The sequence below is a fragment of the Pipistrellus hanaki genome, assembly GCF_964339955.1.
Source record: "Pipistrellus hanaki genome assembly, chromosome: 3".
Taxonomy (NCBI): domain Eukaryota; kingdom Metazoa; phylum Chordata; class Mammalia; order Chiroptera; family Vespertilionidae; genus Pipistrellus; species Pipistrellus hanaki.
The window spans coordinates 187,210,941-187,232,916 of NC_140505.1; the positions used below are offsets into that span (position 1 = coordinate 187,210,941).

At 59.1% G+C, this 21,976-nt stretch overlaps 2 protein-coding genes across 7 annotated transcripts; one reads left to right on the forward strand and one right to left on the reverse strand.

Moving 5' to 3' along the window:
* The first annotated feature begins 2,912 nt into the window (after positions 1 to 2,912).
* LOC311619586 (serine hydrolase-like protein) lies at positions 2,913 to 17,440 on the forward strand. Of its 6 annotated transcripts, XM_084878175.1 has the most exons (12): positions 2,933 to 3,034; positions 3,933 to 4,082; positions 4,180 to 4,293; positions 4,573 to 4,614; positions 5,215 to 5,234; positions 5,656 to 5,730; positions 7,417 to 7,529; positions 8,088 to 8,167; positions 12,322 to 12,356; positions 14,649 to 14,731; positions 16,094 to 16,190; positions 16,999 to 17,440. In XM_084878175.1, the coding sequence occupies exons 1-12, from the start codon at positions 3,031 to 3,033 to the stop codon at positions 17,116 to 17,118; spliced, it is 933 nt and encodes a 310-aa protein (XP_084734301.1). In that variant the 5' UTR covers positions 2,933 to 3,030; the 3' UTR covers positions 17,119 to 17,440. The 6 variants fall into 6 exon arrangements, with proteins under 6 accessions (XP_084734303.1, XP_084734301.1, XP_084734302.1 ...); XM_084878177.1 differs by lacking the exon at positions 3,933 to 4,082 and having other exon boundaries at positions 2,913 to 3,034; XM_084878176.1 differs by lacking the exon at positions 4,573 to 4,614.
* LOC311619599 (putative ribosomal RNA-processing protein 7 homolog B) lies at positions 16,565 to 19,382 on the reverse strand. Its single transcript, XM_084878200.1, has 4 exons — positions 19,189 to 19,382; positions 18,803 to 18,900; positions 18,243 to 18,441; positions 16,565 to 17,882 (listed from the first exon to the last, which is right to left on the reverse strand). Exons 2-4 carry the CDS (start codon positions 18,830 to 18,832, stop codon positions 17,797 to 17,799), a joined length of 315 nt encoding a protein of 104 aa, XP_084734326.1. The 5' UTR covers positions 18,833 to 18,900; positions 19,189 to 19,382; the 3' UTR covers positions 16,565 to 17,796.
* Between the last annotated feature and the right edge of the window lie 2,594 nt (positions 19,383 to 21,976).

The following is a 21,976-nucleotide window of genomic DNA, read 5'->3' on the forward strand; positions in this document are numbered from 1 at the left end:
CCTGCAGGCTGAAGGGCCGGTTTGATTGCGGTCACCGGCACGTACCTCGGTTGTGGGCACATCCCCAGAGGGGGAAATTGGTTGCATTCCTTGGTCCATTAATAACCAAGAGTACTGCATCGGCACATCTCATTCTCCAAGCTGGCTTGTCCTCACTTCTTTTTAAATATATTTTTATTGATTTCTGAGAGGGAGAGAGAAACATCAATGATGAGAAAATCATTGATCCGCGGCCTCCTGCACGGCCCTACCGGGAATCAAGCTTGCAACTTGCGCATGTGCCCTGGACCAGAATCAATCCCAAGGCCTTTCAGGCCACAGGCTCTATCCACTGAGTTAAACCAGCTAGGGCTGCTCTCACTTCTTAAATGCACACTATCACTTTAATAAATTTACTGAGCACTGCTAAAAAAAAAAAATAATAATAAAAAAAATGTGCTACCTGGCCCGCCTTGGCCCGCCTCCTGGCCTGGCCAGAGGCCCCCACCCAGAGGTCAGGCTGGAGCCAGAGGCCCCACCCAGAGGTCAGGCTGGAGCTGCTGCCAGGTATAAATGTGATCCAGGAAGATGGGGCAGATGGTCCTCAGGGCAGCAGAAGAGAGAGCCTTTTCCCAGGAGTCACCCCATTGCTTCTGTCACCTCAGGGCCTGTGGTACCCAAACATTTCCGGAACTAATGGACGCCACCGTGCAGGAACCCCTCAGAGAAACGGCCTTGCCAAGCCTCCCCAGACCATCCCCTCAGAATAAAGTCCAAACTCCTCACCCCACACGCAGCCCCTTCCCTACATTCTGCTCCCCTGGCACAACCTCCCAGCCCCTGTCCTGTGTTCCGGGTCTGGCCCTGCCCCCGCCCCAGGGAGAATTCTCTGCACAGTCCTCCCCCAGCCCTCAGCTGCTGCATTCTGCTTTGCCAGTTAGGGGCTCTGCTGGACTGGGACCTGAGGGACCACATGCATTCACTCCCAGGCCTTCCAGTTAGCCGACTGGTGAATGAACAGGAGGTACTTTTCCTTATTTGTCCTCGCGCCACTGTCAGAGACACAAAGGATGCACTTTTAGTGCCTTTAGTACAGCATGTAGTACCCCAAACATCTCCTTCAAGACATGGGGTTCTAGATCAGCAGTTCCCAGCATGGGCCGCAAGCCCCACTAGGGGGCAATTTGATTTTTTAAAAATATATATATGTTTTATTGATTTTCTTACAGAGAGGAAGGGAGAGAGATAGAGAGCTAGAAACATCCAAGAGAGAGAAACATCTACCAGCTGCCTCTTGCACACCCCCTACCTGGGATGTGCCCGCAACCAATGTACATGCCCTTGGCCAGAATCGAACCTGGGACCTTTCAGCCCGCAGACCGACGCTCTACCACTGAGCCAAAACGGTTTCGGCAGGCAATTTGATTTTTAAGGGGGGCAACTCGAGAATGAGTTATTAAGTGAACTATTTTGTGCATTTCTTATGGTCCTAGGAGCCTCATTTACAGAATATAAATATATATTGTGACACATTTATGCATTTCATTTCTCTATTACAGCAGTTGCCAACAAGTGGTCTGTGAGGTTGGTGACCACTGCTCTATTATGTTTTGAAACTTTATTTGCTATTTTCTTTTTTAAAAATATATTTTCTTGATTTTTTTGCAGAGAGGGAGGGAGAGGGACAGACGGTTAGAAACATTGATGAGAGAAAAACATCAGCTGCCTCCTGCACATGCTCTACTAGGGATGTACCCACAACCAAGATACATGCCCTTGACTGGAATTGAACCTGGGACCCTTCAGTCCGCAGGCTGATGCTCTAACCACTGAGCAAAACCAGCCAGGACATATTTGCTATTTTTTTCATATCAATTCATATTATTTTTAATGTTTTTATTGATTTCAGAGAGGTAGGAAGAGGGAGAGACAGAAATATCAATGATGAGAGAGAATGATGAAAATCATTGGGCTGCTTCCTGCATGCCCCCAACTGGGGATCAAGCCCACAACAAGGCATGTGCCCTTGACTGGAATCCAACCTGAGACCCTTCAGTCCGCAGGGACTCAGTGGATAGACGCCAAACCAGCCAGAAATTGTTTATAACAATTTCTTCCTCAGTAGGCCACCTGTCCTTTCATTCTTTTATTTTACTCTTTCATGGATGCCATGTTCTATGGAAGCCTGTTTACACCAAGTTAATGGGCCTTCAGGCTTCCTCCACGTGCAAGGAGTCACTTTTTCAATAAGAATTCTATGTCACAGGAGGCATCAGGATTTGAGAGATGCTTAGGTGGGGCGTGGCCTAAGGAGATTGGGAGCCCCTGCTCTAGATCCTTCTCAGGCTCATGTCATTGTCTGTAACCCTTCCTCCTGCGGGAGGAGTCCTCCAAGCCCTCATTGCATCCCTTCATCCCTTCAGCCCCACAACCAGTATTAAGGCTGGTTCTTGCCAGGCGCTGACTGCCAGGGCCCAGGCCGCGGTGGGAACGCGGTGCATCCCCGGTGGACGTTAAACAAAATCACCGCACACTCAGCCCTAAGGGGCAGGCCCATGAGGGTCCAGGGGCTGCCCAGATCCCTGCTGCACAGTCCAGGGGCCGGGATCCCATCACCCACGTGCCCAGCGGAGCCTTCTCCACTCCTGAGACGCGGCCAGAACGGGGCCCGGAATTTTGGAGACCACTGAGCCACCAGGCCCGGGCTCTCCGCCGGCCGGCTCACAGTCTTCCCATGACGACGGCAGTTTCCTACCGCGGGCGCCGCACGGGACAGGCCGACGAGCTGGCGCCGCGCTCCAGAAGGGCCCTCGGGCAGACAGGCCAGGCTGGGCCCGGAGCAGGCGGAGCGGGGCCAGGAAGTGGGCAGGGGCGGGGCCGAGCACAGGGGCGGGGCCGGGCCTGCTGGGGGCGGATCCTGATAGGGGCGGGACCTTCGTGGGGCGTGGCCTGCACGGGGCGGGGCTTGGAAGGGCCTGAACAGGTTTCCATGCTCTTGGGAGCGACCTCCAGACCAAAAGCGACGGCCGCCGCGGGATCAGGGACGCGACTATGGGTGAGGACACCCTGTCCGGGGCCCTTAGGCCGAGTGGGATGGGGAGGCCTCTCGCGCTGCACCCACCCACCCACTCACAGGGACCCGGAGGGCGGGAGGGGGGTTCGCCGCCCTCCCTCGCGTCCCATCTCCCAGCCCGGCCGGCGGGGTGGTTGGTGGGCGGACCCGGGTCCCCGTCAGACAGTGAAGCTCCCGGGAGTCCAGGGGCGGCAGGACCCCCAGCCCCGGGGGAGGGCACAGGGTGCAGGGGCCGCCCCGGGCGGCGGAGCAGGCGGCAGCGGCGGGCGGTGAGCGCGGGTCCTGCGCTGCAGCCTGGCTCCAGCTCTCCCTCCTGTGACCTTGGGCATGGGCTGCACATGCCCTGCCTCAGTTTCCCGGTCTGCGGAGGGAGGGTTCTCAACATGAAGAACCAACCTTAATATTTGTGTGGCTGAACGGATGAATGTCCAACTTACGGGGAAGATGTGGGCGATGGGCCCCTTCATCTTACCTGAGCTCAGTAAAGACCCAGGAAATGTTGCCCATTATTATTATTATTATCATTATTATATTATTACTGTTTATTCTGGTTTCCAGAAATATACACCGAGGCTGGGTTTTCATAACTTTGCCCTAGGTTGCACAGGCAGCAAGTGGCAGAGCCCAGAGCTAGCCAACCCCCAGACTATTCTAGAAAGTTCTGTGGTGAAGCCGTTCCAAGGTTTTCCTCAATCAGTGACCCAGTTCTTATCTTCCCTGCCTCTGGGGTCCCCACGCCCACCTCTGGGTCCCCACCTCGGGGCCCCTCCCTGTCACCTCAGGGGCCAGCACAGGAGTCCTGGGTATCACGGGGGTGAGGGGCTGTGCCCAGACCAAGGGCTCAGAGTGGGGCTCCAGGACTGAGCTCATGCTCCTTCAGGTCTGTTCTCCAAGCTAAAGATGGCTGTGCCCTGGGGCCACATCGCCGCCAAAGCCTGGGGCTCCCCGAAGGGCACCCCGGTTCTCTGCCTGCACGGCTGGCTGGACAATGCCAACACCTTCGACACACTCATCCCTCTCCTCCCAAGAGGTGGGCTGGGCGGGAGGGGGCCAGGGGCAGCGCTGGGGGGAGTGAGCAGGAGAGAAGCCGAGCCAGACACCTCTCCGCCCTCTTCCCTCCATCCCAGACTTTTACTACGTGGCCATGGACTTCGGGGGTCACGGGCTCTCCTCCCATTACAGCCCAGGTCTTCCCTATCACTATCAAAACTTCGTGGGTGAGATCCGGAGGGTCTCGGCAGGTGAGTAAGGGGCAGTGTATGTTGGGGAGCAGGGGCATCCCCTCTCACTGGGGAGTGAGTGTGGTAGTCAGGAAGCAAGGCTGGCCTGGGGGTGACCTGTGTCAGGCCCCAGCTCTGCCCGGATCCATGGTGACAGGGAAGCTGGAGGAGGCAGGCAGGAGGGCGCACTTCCTCCTGAGGGTCCCTCCCTGCAGTGCAGCCTGGTCTCCTGAGGGGGCGGACCAGGAGCTGGGACAGAGGTGGGGAAGGCTGGCCCCAGACCTAGCTCTGTGCTTTCAGCCTTGACATGGGATCGCTTTTCCATCATGGGCCACAGTTTTGGTGAGTACACTGGCCTGGACCCGCTGGGCGCCTGCGGTGGGCTGCTGGGCCGGGGGGGGGGGGGGGGGGGCGGTTGGTACTCTGGGCCCTTTGCCCTGCACTTCTGGGAACTTCAAGGGAAATGAAGGGGTTCACTCAACATTGACCTTTGGATCTGTGGCCTTTGGGCTCAGGCACATATGGCCCCATAGGCAGTTGTCTCCCAATTTCAAAAAATATATTCTTATTGATTTCAGAAAGGGAGAGAGATAGAAATGTCAATGACAGAGAATCATTGATCAGCGGCCCCCTACACGCTCCCCCTCTCCCCCTTCAACTGGGGATCGAACCCAGGCATGTGCCATGACTGGGAATGGAACCCTGACCTCCGGGTTCATAGGTCAACAACCAACCACTGAGCCATGCCGGCTGGGCAGCTGTCTCCCAGTTTGATGAGGGAGCAGGGGCCCTGGGTGGTCAGGTCTGATGAAGGCTGGTCCCAGGGAGGGAGCCCAAGTTTGACAGCAAACACGGAGCCCTCTCACGGGTGGGAGGGGCTGGAGGAAGCTGTGCGGGTGTGATTGCTGGGCAGCACCAGCCCACTGCCCTTTTGTCTCCTAGGTGGCACGGTGGGCGGAATGGTGAGTAGAAGGCTTTGCAGTGACCACCTCGGCCACCCTGGCTGCTCCTCCAAGTGGGGTGGGGAGAGCAGGAGGCGGAAGAAGTTACCTGGCACAGGAAGGGACCCTTGGGGTCACCAGTTGTGGACCAGCGTTTGTTAGCTATGCCAGCTGGCTTTGTAGATCCCAGCAGGAATCACTTGGCCAAACAAGAACCTAGGACACAGCCACCCCTGGGGCTTGGAACTGGGAGCTGGGTGCGGACTGGTTGGGCAGGGGAGAAGGTGCCCTGAGGGATATAGCTCTGGTTCTGTCTGGCCTCTCGGTCAGCAGCCTTGCCCCAGCCTAAGAGATGTTTCAGAAAACACCAGGGAAAAGTATGAGTCCCTCTCCCTTCCAGTTCCTCTCCTCCTCATTCTTCCCTTTTTGTGTCGCACCACAGTTTGCCTGCATGTTCCCCGAGATGGTGGATAAACTTATCTTGCTGGACTCAACCCCTTTTGCACTGGACTCTAATGTAAGAACGGGGCCGTCACGGGGGACCCAGGTCCCAGGTCAGGCCCTGGGCACTGTCTCCTTTGGTGGGTAGCAGGGAAGTGGGGTGGGGGAGTGGCAGAGGGTAGATAAGAGGAGTCCACCTCTACCTCCCTCTCTCTCTCTCTTTCTCTCTCTTTCACACACACACACACACACACACACACACAATGGAGCTATGCTGCAACACTGCTTCTGGTGGGGAGGAAAAGGAACTTGGTGACCTTTGTTATTAGACTTGGAAACCCCATATACATCCTGGGATCTGCAAATGCCTGGTCAGCCCCACAAAGGTTGAGACAGAGCAGGAGCCGTGGGTGAGGAAGCTCTGGGACACACCGGCTGGCCAGCCCGCTGTGCTCACACTCAGCCAAATGCCTGTGTGCCCTGACACAGGACGCAGCAGCCCGGGGTGTGCACTGAGGGGGAATGTGTTGACCCCTCCGCCAATGCCACCAGTGACAGCAGCCAGTGCTGACCTGCATCTGAGCCCTGGCCCTGCCACATGCCTGCTGTGTGACCCTGGGCAGTCCCTTCACCTCGCTGGGCCTCAGTGTCCTCAGCTGTTCACAAGGAGGAGGGTGGGCCCTGGCCATGTGACTCGGTTGGGTGGAGCATCAGTGCATACACGGAGGCGGAGGGCATCGTGGCCAGTGGCTCCGAGCCCTTTGGGCACCCTGCAGCTCTGACATTGCTCTGCTCTGAGGGCTCTGCTTTGGCTGTGGCACAGCTCCTTGATCAGCTCCAGTGTGCTTGTCCGCTAAGTGACCATAAACCCCATAAGGCAGGGGTCCTCAAACTTTTTAAAGTGGGGGCCAGATCACGGTCCCTCAGAGAGCTGGAGGGCCGGACTATATGAACTACTAATTCCTACTGTAACACCTCGGCTGCGCTCACTGCCCAAAAAACGTGGCGGGCCGGATCAGACTCCTCTGCGGGCCACATGTGGCCCGCGGGCCGTAGTTTGAAGACCCCTGCCATAAGGGCAGGAACCATGGTGTCCTTGCTATCGCCAACGCCCATCCGGCACAGCCAGTGCTCAGGGAGCGTTCGTTCTGAACCCTGAGGGCCCGTGAAATGGGTGGCTGTGCTCTCGCTGTTTGATCTGCTCCGCCTGCTGAGAACATAGACCCGGTGCCCGGGCTGCTGAACGCTTGTCCTCCTGTACTCTCAGAGTTACCCCTCTCCCCACTGCTACTCCAGGCCCTTCCCAGGGTGAGCTGGGAGGGAAAGGGCTACACTCAGGGGCAAGCTGGAAAACCCTGAGCTCCATTTCCAACACCCCATGCCTCACCGCCGCCAGTCTCCCACCGCCACCATTTGGTGACAGCAGTTCTGAACCAGATCATTCCCACCACTGGCTGGTTCCTGCCTTATGGCCCTTTACCTGAGATGTTCCCTCCATTGTCCAAGCTGCCCCTCCAGCTCTCATCGGAACCCAGGTCCTCCTCTCCCCACCCCGTCCCCACCACAGGCAGCTGGGCCAGTGTGGCCAGGCCGGGAGCTGCCCTGGGTCCAGGACTCACTAGCAGGCCGGTCCTGCGCACACCCACACTGGGTCAGAAGGCATCCCCAGGGGCTGCTGAGGGCAGAGCCTGGGCTGGGGGTAAAGGGGTACAGGCCCTTCGCCTCCATGGGGGGTGCTGCCCAGAGAACCCTGAATATTTAGGAGCTGGAGAACCTGCTGACCTACAGGCGGAAGGCGCTAGAGCACACCCTGCTGCTGGAGCAGGCCGCCAAGGAGCCCTCGCGGGTGCTCAGCCCGGAGGAGATGCTGCAGAGGTGGGTGCCATGGGTGCCATGGTGCCATAGGGAGACGGGTTGGGAAACCAATGGGAGGACATGGAGGGAGCCAATCCCGGGGCCAGAGGAAGGAGCTTCAGTGGCAAGTGCACACCAAGCCTGCTTCTCCCTGTGCCCACTGGGCCCTCAGGCTCCCTGGCACCATTGCAACTGCATCCGCCTCTCATCCTCCCCTGCACAGCGACGCCCCGCTCTCCCCTTGCACCTCTGCTCCCCCTGCGCCCTCCCCGACCTGTCCTGGCACCTGGCTCACTGCCCTCCTCCTCTGGGCCTCAGCCAGATGGCACTTCCTCTGGCAGCCTGTCCTGACCCCTGCGCCTGCAGGGCTGGCACATCTGTGCCTCCAGCACCTGTCCGTGCAGGGGCGGCAGGGCCCCGGGAATATTGGGTGTCTGAGGAATGGGAACACCCACCCCCACGGAGGTGAACACGCCCTGCAGCCACCTGCGTCCTTGGGGGTGGCCTCCCTTTCCCTGCCCTCTCTCCTTCCCATCACCCCTCCTGACCCAAGGCAGCCAGCAGCCTCCGTCCCCCCAGGTTCCTGAAGAATAACAGTCACGTGGGCGAGCAGTGCGGGAAGCTGCTGCTGCAGCGGGGAGCCACCCAGGTGCCCACAGGTAAGCGCTCACCGCCCCAGCCGCTCCCGGGCACTGCTCCTGGCGAGGAGCCATGGTGACTGAGCTTGTCTTGGACCAGGCGTGATCCTGGGTGCTGTGGGAATAGGATCTCGTTACTCCCCCACTGCCCTCTGCTCAGCCTGTTGGGAGCAGGAGAAACTGAGGCTGGAAAGGCGCAGGGACTTGTGCCGTGACACAGAGCGGCTCACCCGAGGCCGCTCCTGCGGGGCATGGGCGGGCGTCTCGGGTGGTGGGTGCCCGTGTCCGAGGCCAGGCTTTGAGGGTGTCCTGGGGCTGAGTGGCTTCAACAGGTTTCCAAACGGAGAATGGAGATGATGCAGCGCCGGCCCGCGTTGTCTGCTTCCCGCGAAGATCCTTCAGGAAACTGCTCGGACACCCGGGACTGGATTGGAAAGTTTGTAAGGACGCTCTGAGAAAAGCGATGTGAGCGAGCGGAAGGCGCCTGCCTTTTACCCAATTCTGACTTAGGGGAGACTCAGGGGAGTGAAGGCGGCGCCCCTGACTGTTCCTTGGCCTTCCCAAACCAGTCTGTGCACGTGCAGGTCCGGGTGTTTACTGGAATCCTCACGCTTCACCCGCAGGTGCCCTTGCCTAGAGGACAGTGTAAGCACATGTGTCCGCCCAACATCACTCGCCCACTAATCGTATCTTCCACGAAAATCCCAATGAAGGCTAAGCAGGCGGGCGATCGAGGCTGCAGGGCTGCTGTCATCAGGCCGGCCCTTAGCCCTCCCCCACAGTGACGCTGTCCATGTGATGGAGTCATCTGCTCATCCGTGGTGCAGGGGCTGCTGGTCAGCCTGGAGGAAACCTTTCTGGAGAACTTTGTGTCCACACGAGCCAGCTGAATGGGACTCCAGTTTACAAGTACTGAGTGGCCAAGAAGCAAAGCCCTGGGAGCTGGGCAAGTTGGGGAGTTAATTGGCTGCTGGGGGTGAGGGCTATGGAACTGGCCCAGCCCATTGTTCTTATGGGAGGAACTGGGGCCCAGTCTGGCCAGAATTTTCAGTTGCTCAAGAGAAGCCAGAGGCCTGTTCCCTTGTATTCTTTTCCAGAAATTTCAAAACCAGAGGTCAAACGGACTGGAAAGGACCCGGCACTGTCTGACCTCGGCCTCCAGTCTGACCTGCTGGGGGATGATCAGTTGCCGTTTGAGCCTCTGCCTGGCACCTCCCTGCAGCTCCTCCTGGAAAGAGGGAGCCGAGGGCAGAGGGCCCGGGCCAGGCTCCCTGATGTGTCCACACAGATGCAAGGCCCGGAGGGGCCCCGGAAGCAGAAGTGGGCTAATCGGGAGCATGGAGCCGATTAGGCCAGGCCAGGGTCACGTGCAGTGATGAGCACAGACGCTGACCCGGGTGATGAGGGGGGGGTTGTACAGGAGGAGGGTGGAGGGGCAGTTGCTGGACCAGAGTGTTGGGACCAGCCCCTCTGCAGTGGTTGTGGCCCTTTGGGCCCCTGGTTAACCTAAAAGAAGACCGAGCAGGTCCCAGATGCCACTGGCACAGGATGGTGACATTGGGGGAGCTACTACCCTCCCTTTCCCAATCCCGAGACCATGATAGCAACCATCTGTCCTGGAGCAGGGCAGGGGACTGGGATGCCTCCATCACTGGACCTGACCTGTGAACTCTGTGTTCACAGCCTAGGGCTGCTCTTACCAATTCCACAGACTGGGTGGCTTACCTCTCAGTTCTGGAGGCCAGAAACCCTAGGTCAAGTGCTGGCAGGGCTGTGACAGACTGTGGACACCTCTTTCCTAGCTCTCTGGTGGCCCTTGGCTGTGCGCACTCTCCCTCGGAGAGGCCAGAGCTAGCTGGATGCAGAGCATGGTGGCCATGGAGAGGCGCAGGGGTGGGCGGAGCTTGCAGTGAGATCTTCAGGCAAAAGGGGCGGGGCTGGCTTCCTGGAGAAGGTGACTTCTGAGCAAAGTGGTGCAGGTGAGAGAGTGGTCACAGGACATCCAGGAGGGAGGTGGCCCCTGAGGAGAGGTACCCCAAGCCTGTGGGAGAAGCAGCGGGCTGTGAGCAGAGGGGAGGGCAGGTCCCTGGCTACCTTCTTTTTTTTTTTTTTTTTAAATATATTTTATTGATTTTACACAGAGAGGAATTGAGAGGGACAGAGAGTTAGAAACGTCGATGAGAGAGAAACATCGACCAACCGCCTCTTGCACACCCCCCACCGGGGATGTGCCCGCAACCAAGGTACATGCCCTTGACCGGAATAGAACCCAGGACCTATCAGTCCGCAGGCCAACGCTCTATCCACTGAGCCAAACCGGTCCCGGCGCCTGGCTACCTTCTTATCTGCCTTCTGCCTGGGATGGCCTAGGCCTCTGGGAACAGCGGCAGGGATTGGCCTGAAGGGGAGAACCCAGCTCTGGTTCCCTAGTGACCGCAGCCCCCGCCCACCGACTGCGTGGCCCTGGGGTTCCAAGCAGGGTTGGTTTTGCTCGTGTAGTTTGAACCCCCAAATTTGGCCGGGAGGGGATTTTGAACAGGTTGTTCATGTATGGAACAGAAAGGTTTTGTGTAAAAATGGAGTTCCCAGTTCCTGTTGAAAATGGGAAGACCTGGCAGCATTGTGCGTTTCCATGGCAGCAGCTGGCCCACGTGAGTGGCACTGCCGGCCAGTCCGCGAGCTTGGCCTGGGCAGGCCCTGCGAGGGCGGGAGTGGGTTGAAAGGTTTTCTGAGGTTTATTCTCTTACCTTGGAACTTGGGCCTCCTTAGCAGTCAGAAGCCTCTGCCCAGGCCTGCTGGCTGGGGTGGGGACACTCCCAGGCCCCCTGGTCCTGTCTGCTCCCAGCAGCCTTGCTGCCTCCTGCCCCAGCCCAGGGCTGCAGCAGGGACCTCAGGCCCCTTCGCTTGCAGATGAGGAAACTGAGGCCAGAGAGGGAGGGCCCAGGGCATCCTTCCCACTTCAGATGCTCACACGAGGCTGTCGCCTGTACTCCGACCAGCTGGCTAGAACTGGCGTTCCCTCACCTTCAGGTTCAATAATTTCCGGAATGGCTCAGAGCTCAGGAAAATGTTTGCCCACCCCGGGTTCACTGGAAAGGTCACAGCCCAGGCCCGGTCAGATGGCAGCTGCGCGGGGCAGGGCTGGGGCTCACAGACCTGCCTCCTCCTGCACCTGCGCTGCTCCTGGGCCTGCCTCTCAGGTCAGGTGCTGAGCTCCAAGGGCCTGTGTGGAGGTTTCACCCCACAGGCCGGACTGACTAACTGGATCCCCAGCCTCCCTGCTCCCCGGAGCCCGGCTTCATCTTTCAGGGACCCTCCCTCCTGTTACCCAGGAAACTCCAGGGCGGGCCTTGTCAGGAACGGGGCTCACAGACCACATATCAGGACAAAAGAGGCTCCTCACAGAGTTTAGTTTATTTGCTGTCTAAACCACCACAGGAAGTTCTACAACGGGGTGGGTACTGATGGACGATGCATTCATGGGTCGATTGATTTTTTAGTTTTTGAAAAATTAATTTTAGAGAGAGGGGAAGGAGACCAACATTGATTTCTTGTTCCACTTATGCATTCATTGGTTGGTCCTTGTATGCGCCCTGAGCGGGGATCAAACCCACAAACTTGGCAAAAGCAGACCTCTAACCAGCTGAGCTACCCTACCCGGCCCTCCCTGCAGCCATTTCTCCAGGGGACGTTGCCAGGTGCGGCTTGGCCAGGCATCCGCCCTCCTGGTGAGGACGAGCTGCCCACCTTCGGGATTGCGGCCGAGAACCCGGGCTCGGCCTGGAGCCGGGACCACTCACCAACCTCTGGGCCCCTCCAACCTTCCTTTGGGCTCCATTTCTCTTGGACGAGGGGCGGTGATGGTTCACTGTGGGGACGTCTTGGTGTGTGAAGACCCGCAGGGTCACTGAACGTCCTCGGAGGCTCTGAGGCCAGGAGGGAGTTGTTCCTACGTCCATCCTCTGTGCTACCCCCGAGGTGCCAGGGAGGCACCGGGCAACCACGTGGCTCGCGGTCCAGTGGTGGACGAGCTCTGCCCCAGCTGAACCCTAAGGGGCGGTTGGGGTGGTCCCTGCCAGGCCAGGCTGAAGGAGTGAGCCCTGGCAGGAGGGCCAGGCTCCCAGGGCAGAGGGGCGAGGCCGCCCCCCTGACAGCACCATCTGCTTCCCTCCCAGGCCTGGTGCTGAACAGAGACCGGAGGATCACCCTGGTGAGTGCCCTGCCCTCCCTTCCCGCTCTGGCGGCCTCTCTGGGGTGAGATGCCACAGCACAGCATCTATCCCGGCAGCCATTTGTACCAACACCACTCAGCGGCATCAAGTCAACTCCTGATGCCAGGCAGCCATCACTCCCAGCATCGCCATCTCCCCGTGTGCCCTCCTTCCCCAGGAGCCACGCCTGCCCCCAGCACCGAACCACGTGCTGTCCGTGGAGTCAGCGGGTGTGGCCTGGGTCTGGCTCATTCACTGAGATCAGTTCTCTGGGTCACCGTGTTGGACCTGTCAGGGGGTGTTCCTTTATGGCTGAGAATGCCCCCTCACGGCCACTCCTCCACCCGGGAGGGCACGGGCTGCTGGTGGGAAGCACCAGGCTGCCTCGGTCCGGAGAGCAGGAAGTGCTGGCAGGCCGGGCAGAGCAGGGCAGGGTGTGCGGGCTGTGGCCGGCGTGTGCTCATAGGAATGGTGTCCACCGCCTTGAACTCAGTGAGTTAGTGGTCCCTGCGGGAGCCTGGGAATTAACCCACCCAGTACACCTGGTCCCTGTCGGGCTGTGCGCGGAGCTCGGACACAGGAGACCCGGGGCCCTCAGAGGCTCACACGAGAGCCCAGCCCTGAGGGAAGGATGACGGAGCCCCCGTAAGTGCGCCTCCCAGCAGCCATATTAACAGAGAAGAGAAACAGGTCTGATCGCGTTGAACACCTTTAGCTCAGTGAGTCCCCGGTGTCCGCTCAGCCCACAGTCACCGTGAAGCACTAGGCGGTGGCCTTCTTTCCCGTTGTCTCCCAAGGCCAGGGTGCGAGCCAGCGGCGGCGCGTCCAGCGTGGACCGGCTCCCCTTCCGGCCCACAGGCCCGGGGGCGGGGCTGCCTGGGGCACACAGGCCTGACACCGTCATGGTCAGAGGTGGGCAGGGCTGTCAGAGGCCAGCAGGGACTGGGCATCGAGGGGACTCCTGTACTGCGTCTCAAGCCAACGTCTCAGGCAACTGTCTGAGCAGGCAGGTGGGCCGCGCTGCCAGAGCCCAGGGCCAGGCTGTGGGGGCAGCACTGAGGGCAGCCTGTGCCCAGGAAAGGCAGGGGGTGGGGCCACCCCCGAGACCTCCAATCTAGGCCCAGGAGGCCGCCCTCTCTGCCTCACAGGGCCACACCCGGCTGTGAGTCTGGGAAACCGCCTGGATGGGCAGCCGCGAGCCCACAGAGATTTAGGGGAAGAGCCTGCGGCCTGTGCAGAGGCCTGTCGGGAAGGCGTGTGGTTGGGCCCTGGGTAGGTGGGTGAGATGCCCACCAGGCTCCCTGGGCCCTCAGGAGGCAGGTCTCACACCCACAGCAGAGCCCGGTGCCTGGCCAGGAGGTCAGTGGGTCTGAGTGTCGTCCCAGGCAATGAAGGGTCACTATCAGGTTCTTGGTCGGGGTGTATACACAGGTTGGAGAATTGATCCCTGGTTGGGGTGTGTATGGGAGGCAACCCATTGGTGTTTCTCTCACACACTGATGTTTCTCTCTCCAATATATGCAACATGTATTTTTTTACTGATTTCAGAGAGGAAGGGAGAGAGAGAGAAACATCAGTGATGAGTGAGAATCACTGATCAGCTGCCTCCTGCACACCCCACTCTGGGGATTAAGTCAGTAACCTGGGCTTGTGCCCTTGACCAGAATCGAACCCAGGACCTTTCAGTCCCCAGGCCAATGCTCTGTCCACTGTCAGCCTGTTGAATAAAATGTCCTGGGTTATTTATATTAAATAAAATATATATTATTTAGCCGAAACCGGTTTGGCTCAATGGATAGAGCGTCGGTTTGGGGACTGAAAGGTCCTGGGTTCGATTCCGGGCATAACCCCAGTAGGGGGTGTGCAAGAGGCAACTGATTGATGTCTCTCTCTCTCTCATCGATGTTTCTAACTTTCTATCTCTCTCCCTTCCTCTCTGTACAAAAATCAATAAAATATATTTTAAAATTATATATATATATATATACATATATACATATATATACATATATACACATATATTATTTAATGCTCACCAGTGTGACTCAATGGTTGAGCTCATCCAGGAGTCGAACCAGAAGGTCACGGTTCGATTCCTTGTCAGGAATGCCTGGATTGCTGGCTCAGACAGTCCCCAGTCGGAGGCATGAGGGAGGTTGTTGATCAATGATCCTCCTTCATCGCTGGTGTTTCTCTCCTCTCCTCTCTGAAATCAATGACAATATATGTGAAAGAGGAAAACCTCCTCGGTGAGGATCAGAAATGACTCACTGTGGCTCCTGTCTCTGCAGCCAGAGCACACCTTCGACTTCACCAGCAAAGAGCTGTGTGTGCACGCCATCAAGAAGCTGCAGGCCCAGGTCCTGCTCATCAAGTAAGTCTGAGCCCAGCAGCCACACAGTGAGCGCGGGAACCTGCAGGTCTCCCAGGGAGAGGTCCCAGCCCCCACTGCCCAGGCTGGGGAAGCCCTGGGCAGCTGGTGCCTGGCAGGAAGGCCTTCCAACAGGTGACTGTGGAGGGCACCCCAACCCTGCAGCACCTGGGCCCCTCCCTTCCCAGGCCTCTGCTGCCCCTCCTGTCTGCCTTTCTCCCCCAGCCCGCACCTCAGGGTCTCACCGCTGGATCATCCTTTAATGTGGCCTAGATGCCACCCCCACTCACACTGCAGTGCTGCACTGCCCACGCCCAAGGCAGGATCTGTGACCCATGGACACCTGTCTCTGGTGCCCAGCACAGGCTCTACATAGCACCCACTCAGACACGCAGTCACACCCTGCACACCCGCCAGGGGGGCTACTCTCACCTGAGCCAGTGTGGTGGGCAGGATGGCCAGAGCCCCAGCCCTGAGTGATGGGGCTGTCCAGTGGTGGGGCCACACTGGCACAGTCTGGCGTCTCTCAAGCAGTTACCACAGGGCCCTCTGGCTGGGCAGTAGCACTCCAGGTGCAGGTCCCAGTGAGGCCCACACTGGTGCATGATGGTGTAGATTCCTCATGACCACCCCAAGGTGGGGCAGTCCTGATGCCCGCCCTCCAGTAGCTGTTTCAGCCCTAAAAAGGAAGGAAGCACTGACACATGCCAGAGCACAGAGGGACCCTGAAAGCATTGGGAAGCCAGCACGAGTCCACACCACTGAACTCCCCTCCCCCACAAGCCCAGGCAGGGAAAGGGGCAGCACATCGGCTAGACCTGCAGTGTGTGTGGGAGGACACAGGCTGGGATTTCTTTTGAGGTGATGACAATGCTCTAAAATTGACTGCTGGTGGTTGCACATCTGAAGTTATTGAAAACCATGGGATTATGCTCTTTAAGTGGGTAAAATTATCTTAGTAAAGCTTTTCTTTTTTTTAAAGAAAGCATGGCCAGTGTAGTTCAGTGGTTGAACATCAACACATAGCAATGTTTGCCAGTTTGATCCCCCCCTCAGGGCACATACCCAGGGATGGATCCCCAGTAGGGAGCATGCAGGAGGCAGCTAATTGATATTTCCCTCTATCTAAAAATCAATTAAAAGAAAGAAAAAGTGAGGACTCAAGCCATTCACTGGCACCACAATCACTGGCTGTGACACGGGCAAACTGGGACTTCTAGTGCGGGTGGGTACTGAGTCCCTGAATCTTGACTTAAACTTGAACTCAGTGGCACCCAGCTGTGGACAAGGGGGAGGGTACCAGGCCAGGGTGCAGGGCACTGCTGGAAGCGCACCAGAGATGAGCCCTGGTTCCTTGCTTTCCAGAGCAACCGAAGGATTTTATGACGTGAGGAGAGAGAAGGACTCTGACAAGGGGCCGCTGCTTTTCATGACTGACACGCTGAAATCCGCCCTGGGAGAGGTAGGTGTGGGGCTCAGGGGGCTGGGGTGAGAGGGCATCATGCCCTCTGCGCTCCGCCATGCTACCTCTTCCTTTGATACCAGAGAGGAAGGGAAAGGGATGGAAGCATTAATGATGAGAATCATTGACCAGCTGCTTCCTGCCCACCCCCAACTGGCGATTGAGCCTGCAACCCCGGTGTATGCCCTTGACTGGAATTGAACCTGGGACCCTTCAGTCCACAGGCCGATAGTCTACCCACTGAGAGAAGCCAGCTTTCCTGCACGGGGGCCCCTGGTCTGGCTCAGCACCAGGTCCACCAGGTGACCCTCCGGGACTCCCAGGTTCACTCCCAGCTGTGCTCACATGTCCATCGGCACCGCACAGACTGTTACTGGCAGACTCTCCCGATTTTATTGTCCTCACACCCGCCGGGCATCCCAGTTTCCTAAGGGCCCAATGGGAACAGATGACCAGTCCCCTCATTGGGTGCTGGCTGCAGGTGGGGGTGGGCCCCCAAGCAGGAGGCTGGGCCTTGTGCTGTGACTGCCCCTGGGGAGCACCGGGCAGGAAACGGTTGTCGCTCCCCCACGCACACCTGACCCCGGAAACGGGAAGCCTGTGGGTGGCTGGGTGGCCAGCGGCGGCTCCCTCCCAGCAGGAGCAGCGTGTGAAAAGCCGCTGGTTCTTCTCCCAGGCGGGCCTGAATCACCCAGGGTCACTTTGAACCACCTCAGGGAGGCCGTAGACCCCAGGAAAGCCCCAGCAGAGGGGCCCTGGGAGCCCCCACTCTGGGCCACCCCTCACCACCTGTCCCCTCCCTTCCCAGCGGTTCCAGTATGTGGAAGTTCCAGGCAACCACTACGTCCACATGAACCAACCGGATCACGTGGCCAGTGTCATTGGCTCCTTCTTACAGAGCGGGAACAGGATCCCAGCCAGTCCATAGCCCTGGGCCTGGGGCCACCGAGACCTTGTGCTCACCACTCGCCACCGGACGCTCAGCTCCGGGTCCCAGCCAGACCAGGCACGATGGGGCCAGGCCTCACTGGTATTGGGCAGCATGAGCTGGCAGAGCAGAGGTGTGGGGTGAGATTTGTCTCCAACATTTGTGAGTTCTAAGGGGAGACGGTGTGTGGATCCGGGCTGTCTGTGTTGTGGCTGGAAAGCGCAGGGAGCTGGGAGAGCAGGAAGGGCTGGAGAGGCCGCTGCCAGCAGCTCATGCAGCCTTTGCTGTGCCCCCTACATCAATAAATTGTTCTTTTCTCTCTCGCTGCCTCTGAGGCGTTCACGGGGGCGGGACGGGGCGACTGAGGGGTAAGGGGCGAACATGGCGGACACTTAGCTTTTGGCGGAAGATCCGGACCGTCTGGGAGGAGACAGGAGCAGAAGGAACCACTTCCTGGGCCGGTGGCTGCTTAGAGCCTAGTCCTCCTGCTGGGCAGGCTCCCCAGCTCCTGCCCCCGGGGCTGCTGAAGACAAGGACTGAGGTGGCACTGTCCGGTGCCCGCCACCTGTGGGCTGACTCTTGGAGCTGTCTGTTGGGGCAGCTTCTGGGCCCGGGCAGTCTGGAAGCCTCCAGGCCTTCGTGTCCTCACTGGCCACCCCACCACCCTGTCCGTGCGGCTCAGTAGGGACGGAATTTGCGCTGGGCCCGCATCAGCTCAATCCTCTGCTTGTCCTCCTCGAACTTCTTGCGCAGCTGCGCTAGATCTGGCGCGGGCGAGGGAGGGGAAACAGCCAAAATCAGACATGCCCCTGGGAGCTGCACCCCATTGCCCCGCAGGAGCCTGCCTGGCCACACCCACACTCTCCACAGCAGCCTCTGCACCCGAGGCCCCCCTCCTGCAGTCTGGCTGTGGGTCCTACACCCAGGTGCCTCCACTGCCCTAAGTAACCCAGAGCACCCCACAGCGACCTATAGGGACCAAAGTGGAACCCGCACACAAGTGCTGCTGGCTGGGATCCAAACCCAAAGCTGTTGGGAACCTTGGGGGACAGGCCTTGCCCAGGCAGCTGGGGCTCAAGGCTCCTGGCCTAAGGGTTGGCCGAGGGGCTGGGGCTCGCCCTTACGCTCCATCTTGGTCTCGCGGTGCTGCCAGGCGTAGAAGTTGAGCAGCTCCTTGCGGGCGCGCTTCCGCTTCTCCCTCTCCAGCACCCGCAGGCTGGCCGCCTCCGTCCGGGGCAGCACGGGCCGCCTGCCGCGGCGTGTCACCTTCACCCAGCCCTCACCGTCCGGGACCCCTTCCTCTTCCTTGGCCTTAGCTTCCTCCTGCAAGCACATGACCCTGTGATGGCACCGGGGACCCGCCTGAGGCAAGGGAGCCTGTTGGGAAGAACCTGGGCACCCAAGGGCACCTGCTGCCCACTCCACCCCAGCAGTGTGGGTGCCTGAATTGGGGGGTGGGGGTAGACCTGCCAATGCTGCTGCCTCCTCCAGCCTCAGACTGTCCCCTCTGCAGACCTAGCGACTAGACGCCAGCAGATGAGGAGAGCAAGACTCAGCAGGGAAAGGGGCGTCTAGACTCCCTTGGTGACCAGGTCAGCGGCCTCCCCACCCCCTCAGGAGCCCCCCGCACCCATGGCACCGCCTTCCCCACAGCACCAGTGAGGTGCGGCCCCGGGAAGCCCACCTCGGCCATCTTCCTGTCGTACGCCTCCATGAATGTGTCCACTTCCACTCGCAGGGCCTCCGGGTCCAGCACGGAGTCTGTGTAGTCACTGATCCACTCTGAGGGCGGGAGCCAGGCAGCCTCCTCAGGCGCCTGCGGGCCACCCAGGACCGCCCGCCAGCTGGCTCCTCGCACACGGGCCACAGGGACGGAGACTGGCCAGCGTTTGGCGGGGAAGGCTCTGGTGGTCACAAGCTGGGCCCCCCCCCGTGCCCACCCAGTGCCAGGCTCAGGCCTCCCACACGCAGCTCTCAGGGCAAGTGAACACAGCGACGCTGCCTCACAAGGACCCCCACCCACCCACCCAGGGCCCGGGAAGGGGTACCCCATCCCCCGGCAGCACTGACTGTGAATGCCGCTCTTCACGGGGCGACTCTCTGTGGAGACCAGCAAAGGGCCCTTCAGGGCTAAGGCAGCCGACACCCCATTCGGCTTCCGGAACACCACGTAGGCCACCTGGAAGCCCTGGAGGGAGGGAGACGTCACCGCGCTGGGCCTTCCCGGTCTCCCACCACTCACGCCCGGCACGTGGGATGGCCCTGCCCTCAGCCTGACTTGTCACTGGGCCAGCGGAGACGTGCAGGGCTGTCCCTGACCATGAAGATGACCAGGAGGTTGTCCTAATCCACAGGCAGGATGGCCGTGTGCCAGTTACCCGCCTGAGCCCCTACTTACCCGCCTGAGCCCCAATTTACCCACATGTGCCCCAAGTTACCCACCTAAGCCCATAGGTATCAGCCTGAGCCTCTAGTTACCTATCTGGGCCCCTAGTTTACCAGCCTGAGCCCCTAGTTACCCACTGTGCCCCTATCCACTGTGCCCCTAGTTACCCGCCTGAGCCCCTAATTACCAGCTGGAGTCCCTAGTTACCTGCCGTGCCCCCAGTTACCCGCCTGAGCCTCCAATTACCCCCCTGAGCCCTACCCACCTGAGCCCCTAGTTACCCACCTGTGCCCCTAGTTACCCACCTGTGCCCCTAGTTACCCACCTGTGCCCCTAGATACCCACCTGAGCCCCTAGTTACCCACCTGTGCCCCTAGATATCCACCTGTGCTCCCAGTTACCCACTGTGCCCCTAGTTACCCAGCTGTGTACCTAGTTATGCACTATGCCCCAATTTACCCACATGTGCCCCATTTACCCCCTGGACCCCCTGGTTATCCATCTGAGCCCTCGGTTACCCACCTGTGCCCTTGTAACCCACAGTGCCCTGTTACCCGCTGTGCCCCTAGTTACCCACTGTGCCCATTCCCAATAGGCCATTCCTCCAATATGGGAGGGACGGGGACCAGCGGCCAGGAACGGACAGACACACAGGGCACGGACTAGTTCCAATTCCACTGCAGCAGGGGGCGTGTGCCCCAGGCCACAGGGACATGACAGTGGGGCTCAGGGAGGCCCTCAGGCCGGGCGCAGAGATGGACTCTGAGCTTTCAGGACCCTGGAAAGAGGCAGCAGGAAGCTAAAGGAAGTGGCAAGCCTGGGGTAAGGAATGGAGCGGTCTACCTGCCAGCCCTCCTGGGCCACATGCCTGGCCTAGAGCCACAGGGCAGGCCCTGAAAGTCCACTGCCACCCAGCTTCACCGTCCCCTCAGGGGGACACTGCCCCCTGCCCCCATGCTGCAGACCCAGGAACGGAGGCTCACCGGAACAGGCTTGGGGTGAGGTTATCTGGATAATAGCTCATATTCCTGCACATTTTAGTTCTCTCAAAATTAGGGACTATTCTCTTTCCCTCTCACTACCTTCTTAGGAGCACAGGGGGCAGAGCTGCAGCCCTGCAGGCAGCAGCTCCCGGGGCGGTGGGGGAGACAGCGAACAGCAGACACCGAGGCTGCATCCCATAGGGAAGAAACGGGAGGCAGCACAGGGTGCCGGTGGCAGAGGCCTTGGGAACCATCCTGAAGGCTTCTTGGGGGAAGGGAATGGCACAGGGCGGGCGGGTGGGCAGCAGTCAGGGCACAGCTGATGGAGGAACCCGGAGAAGGGGCCGCAGCCAGAGCACAATCCCTGAGGTGGGAAGGGCTTGCTGCCTCGGGGGGGCACAGAAAGCCCGAGCTAAAGTACGGTCTGCGCCAGCAGGGGGCCTTGACACATGGGGCCCCCAAGGTCAGTGATAACAAGTTTGGATTTTACTTTAGGCCTAACGTTAGCCACTGGAGAGATTGTTGTGGGGGGGGGGGGGTGACTAGAGGTAAGAGTGTGAAGCAAAGTCTGATTTAAGTCTGACTTTAGCCCCGGCCGGTTTGGCTCAGTTTGTTGCGGGTCCGACTCCCGGTGAAGGGCACATGCGGGGGGGGGGGGGGGGGGGGGGGGGGGGGCAACGGGCTGCAGGCTGATCCTTGTAGGGAGTGTAAGGAACAGCACATCAATGTTTCTCTATTTCCCTTCCCCTCTCTCTAAAAATATCTTAAAAACAAAGAGAAAAAGGAAGGATCCAAGATGGCGGCAAAAGTAAACACCTAAACTGCTTCCTCGCACAACAATTTCATAACTACAACTAAAAGACAAAACGTCTATCACCCAGAACCACGGGAAAACTGGCTGAGTGGAAGTTGTACACTAGAAGGAAAGAGAAATTAAAAAAAAAAAATAGAAGGAAAGAGAAAAGAACATTCAATGCATAAGCGCTGAAAAACTGAGGTACGGAGGCGGGTGTTGCTTTCTTCAACCATAAGGGAGATAAGCTCCTGATTTTTCTGAAATGCATTTTCTGGGGAGACACAGGAGGCCCAAACTCCAACGGGGAGAAGCTGGACTGTCTGCCGTCAAGTGAGGGTGGCTTGCTTGCAGAGCTGCGCTGGGGCATGGGACACGGGGATGCAGTCGGAGGCGCAGGAATGGCTGGCTGGCAGCCATCGCTATTTGCCACACCCTAGCCTGATGACGCCCTGAGACCCCGCCCCGCACAACCTACAAACACATCCAAACACCAAGCAGCTGCTTCTGCATATGAATGGCCCTCCCTATCGCAGCTTAACCTACCAAACTTGCAGCCCGGGTCAGAGGTAGCTCCTGCAGGGTGGCCTCAGGAAGTAGCTGACCTGCACCCCATTGGAGGTCCAGAAGCCAGTGTACCTAGTGGTCAGTGTGAAACACCAGATTTCAACTCCTCACATCCATCAGTGACACATT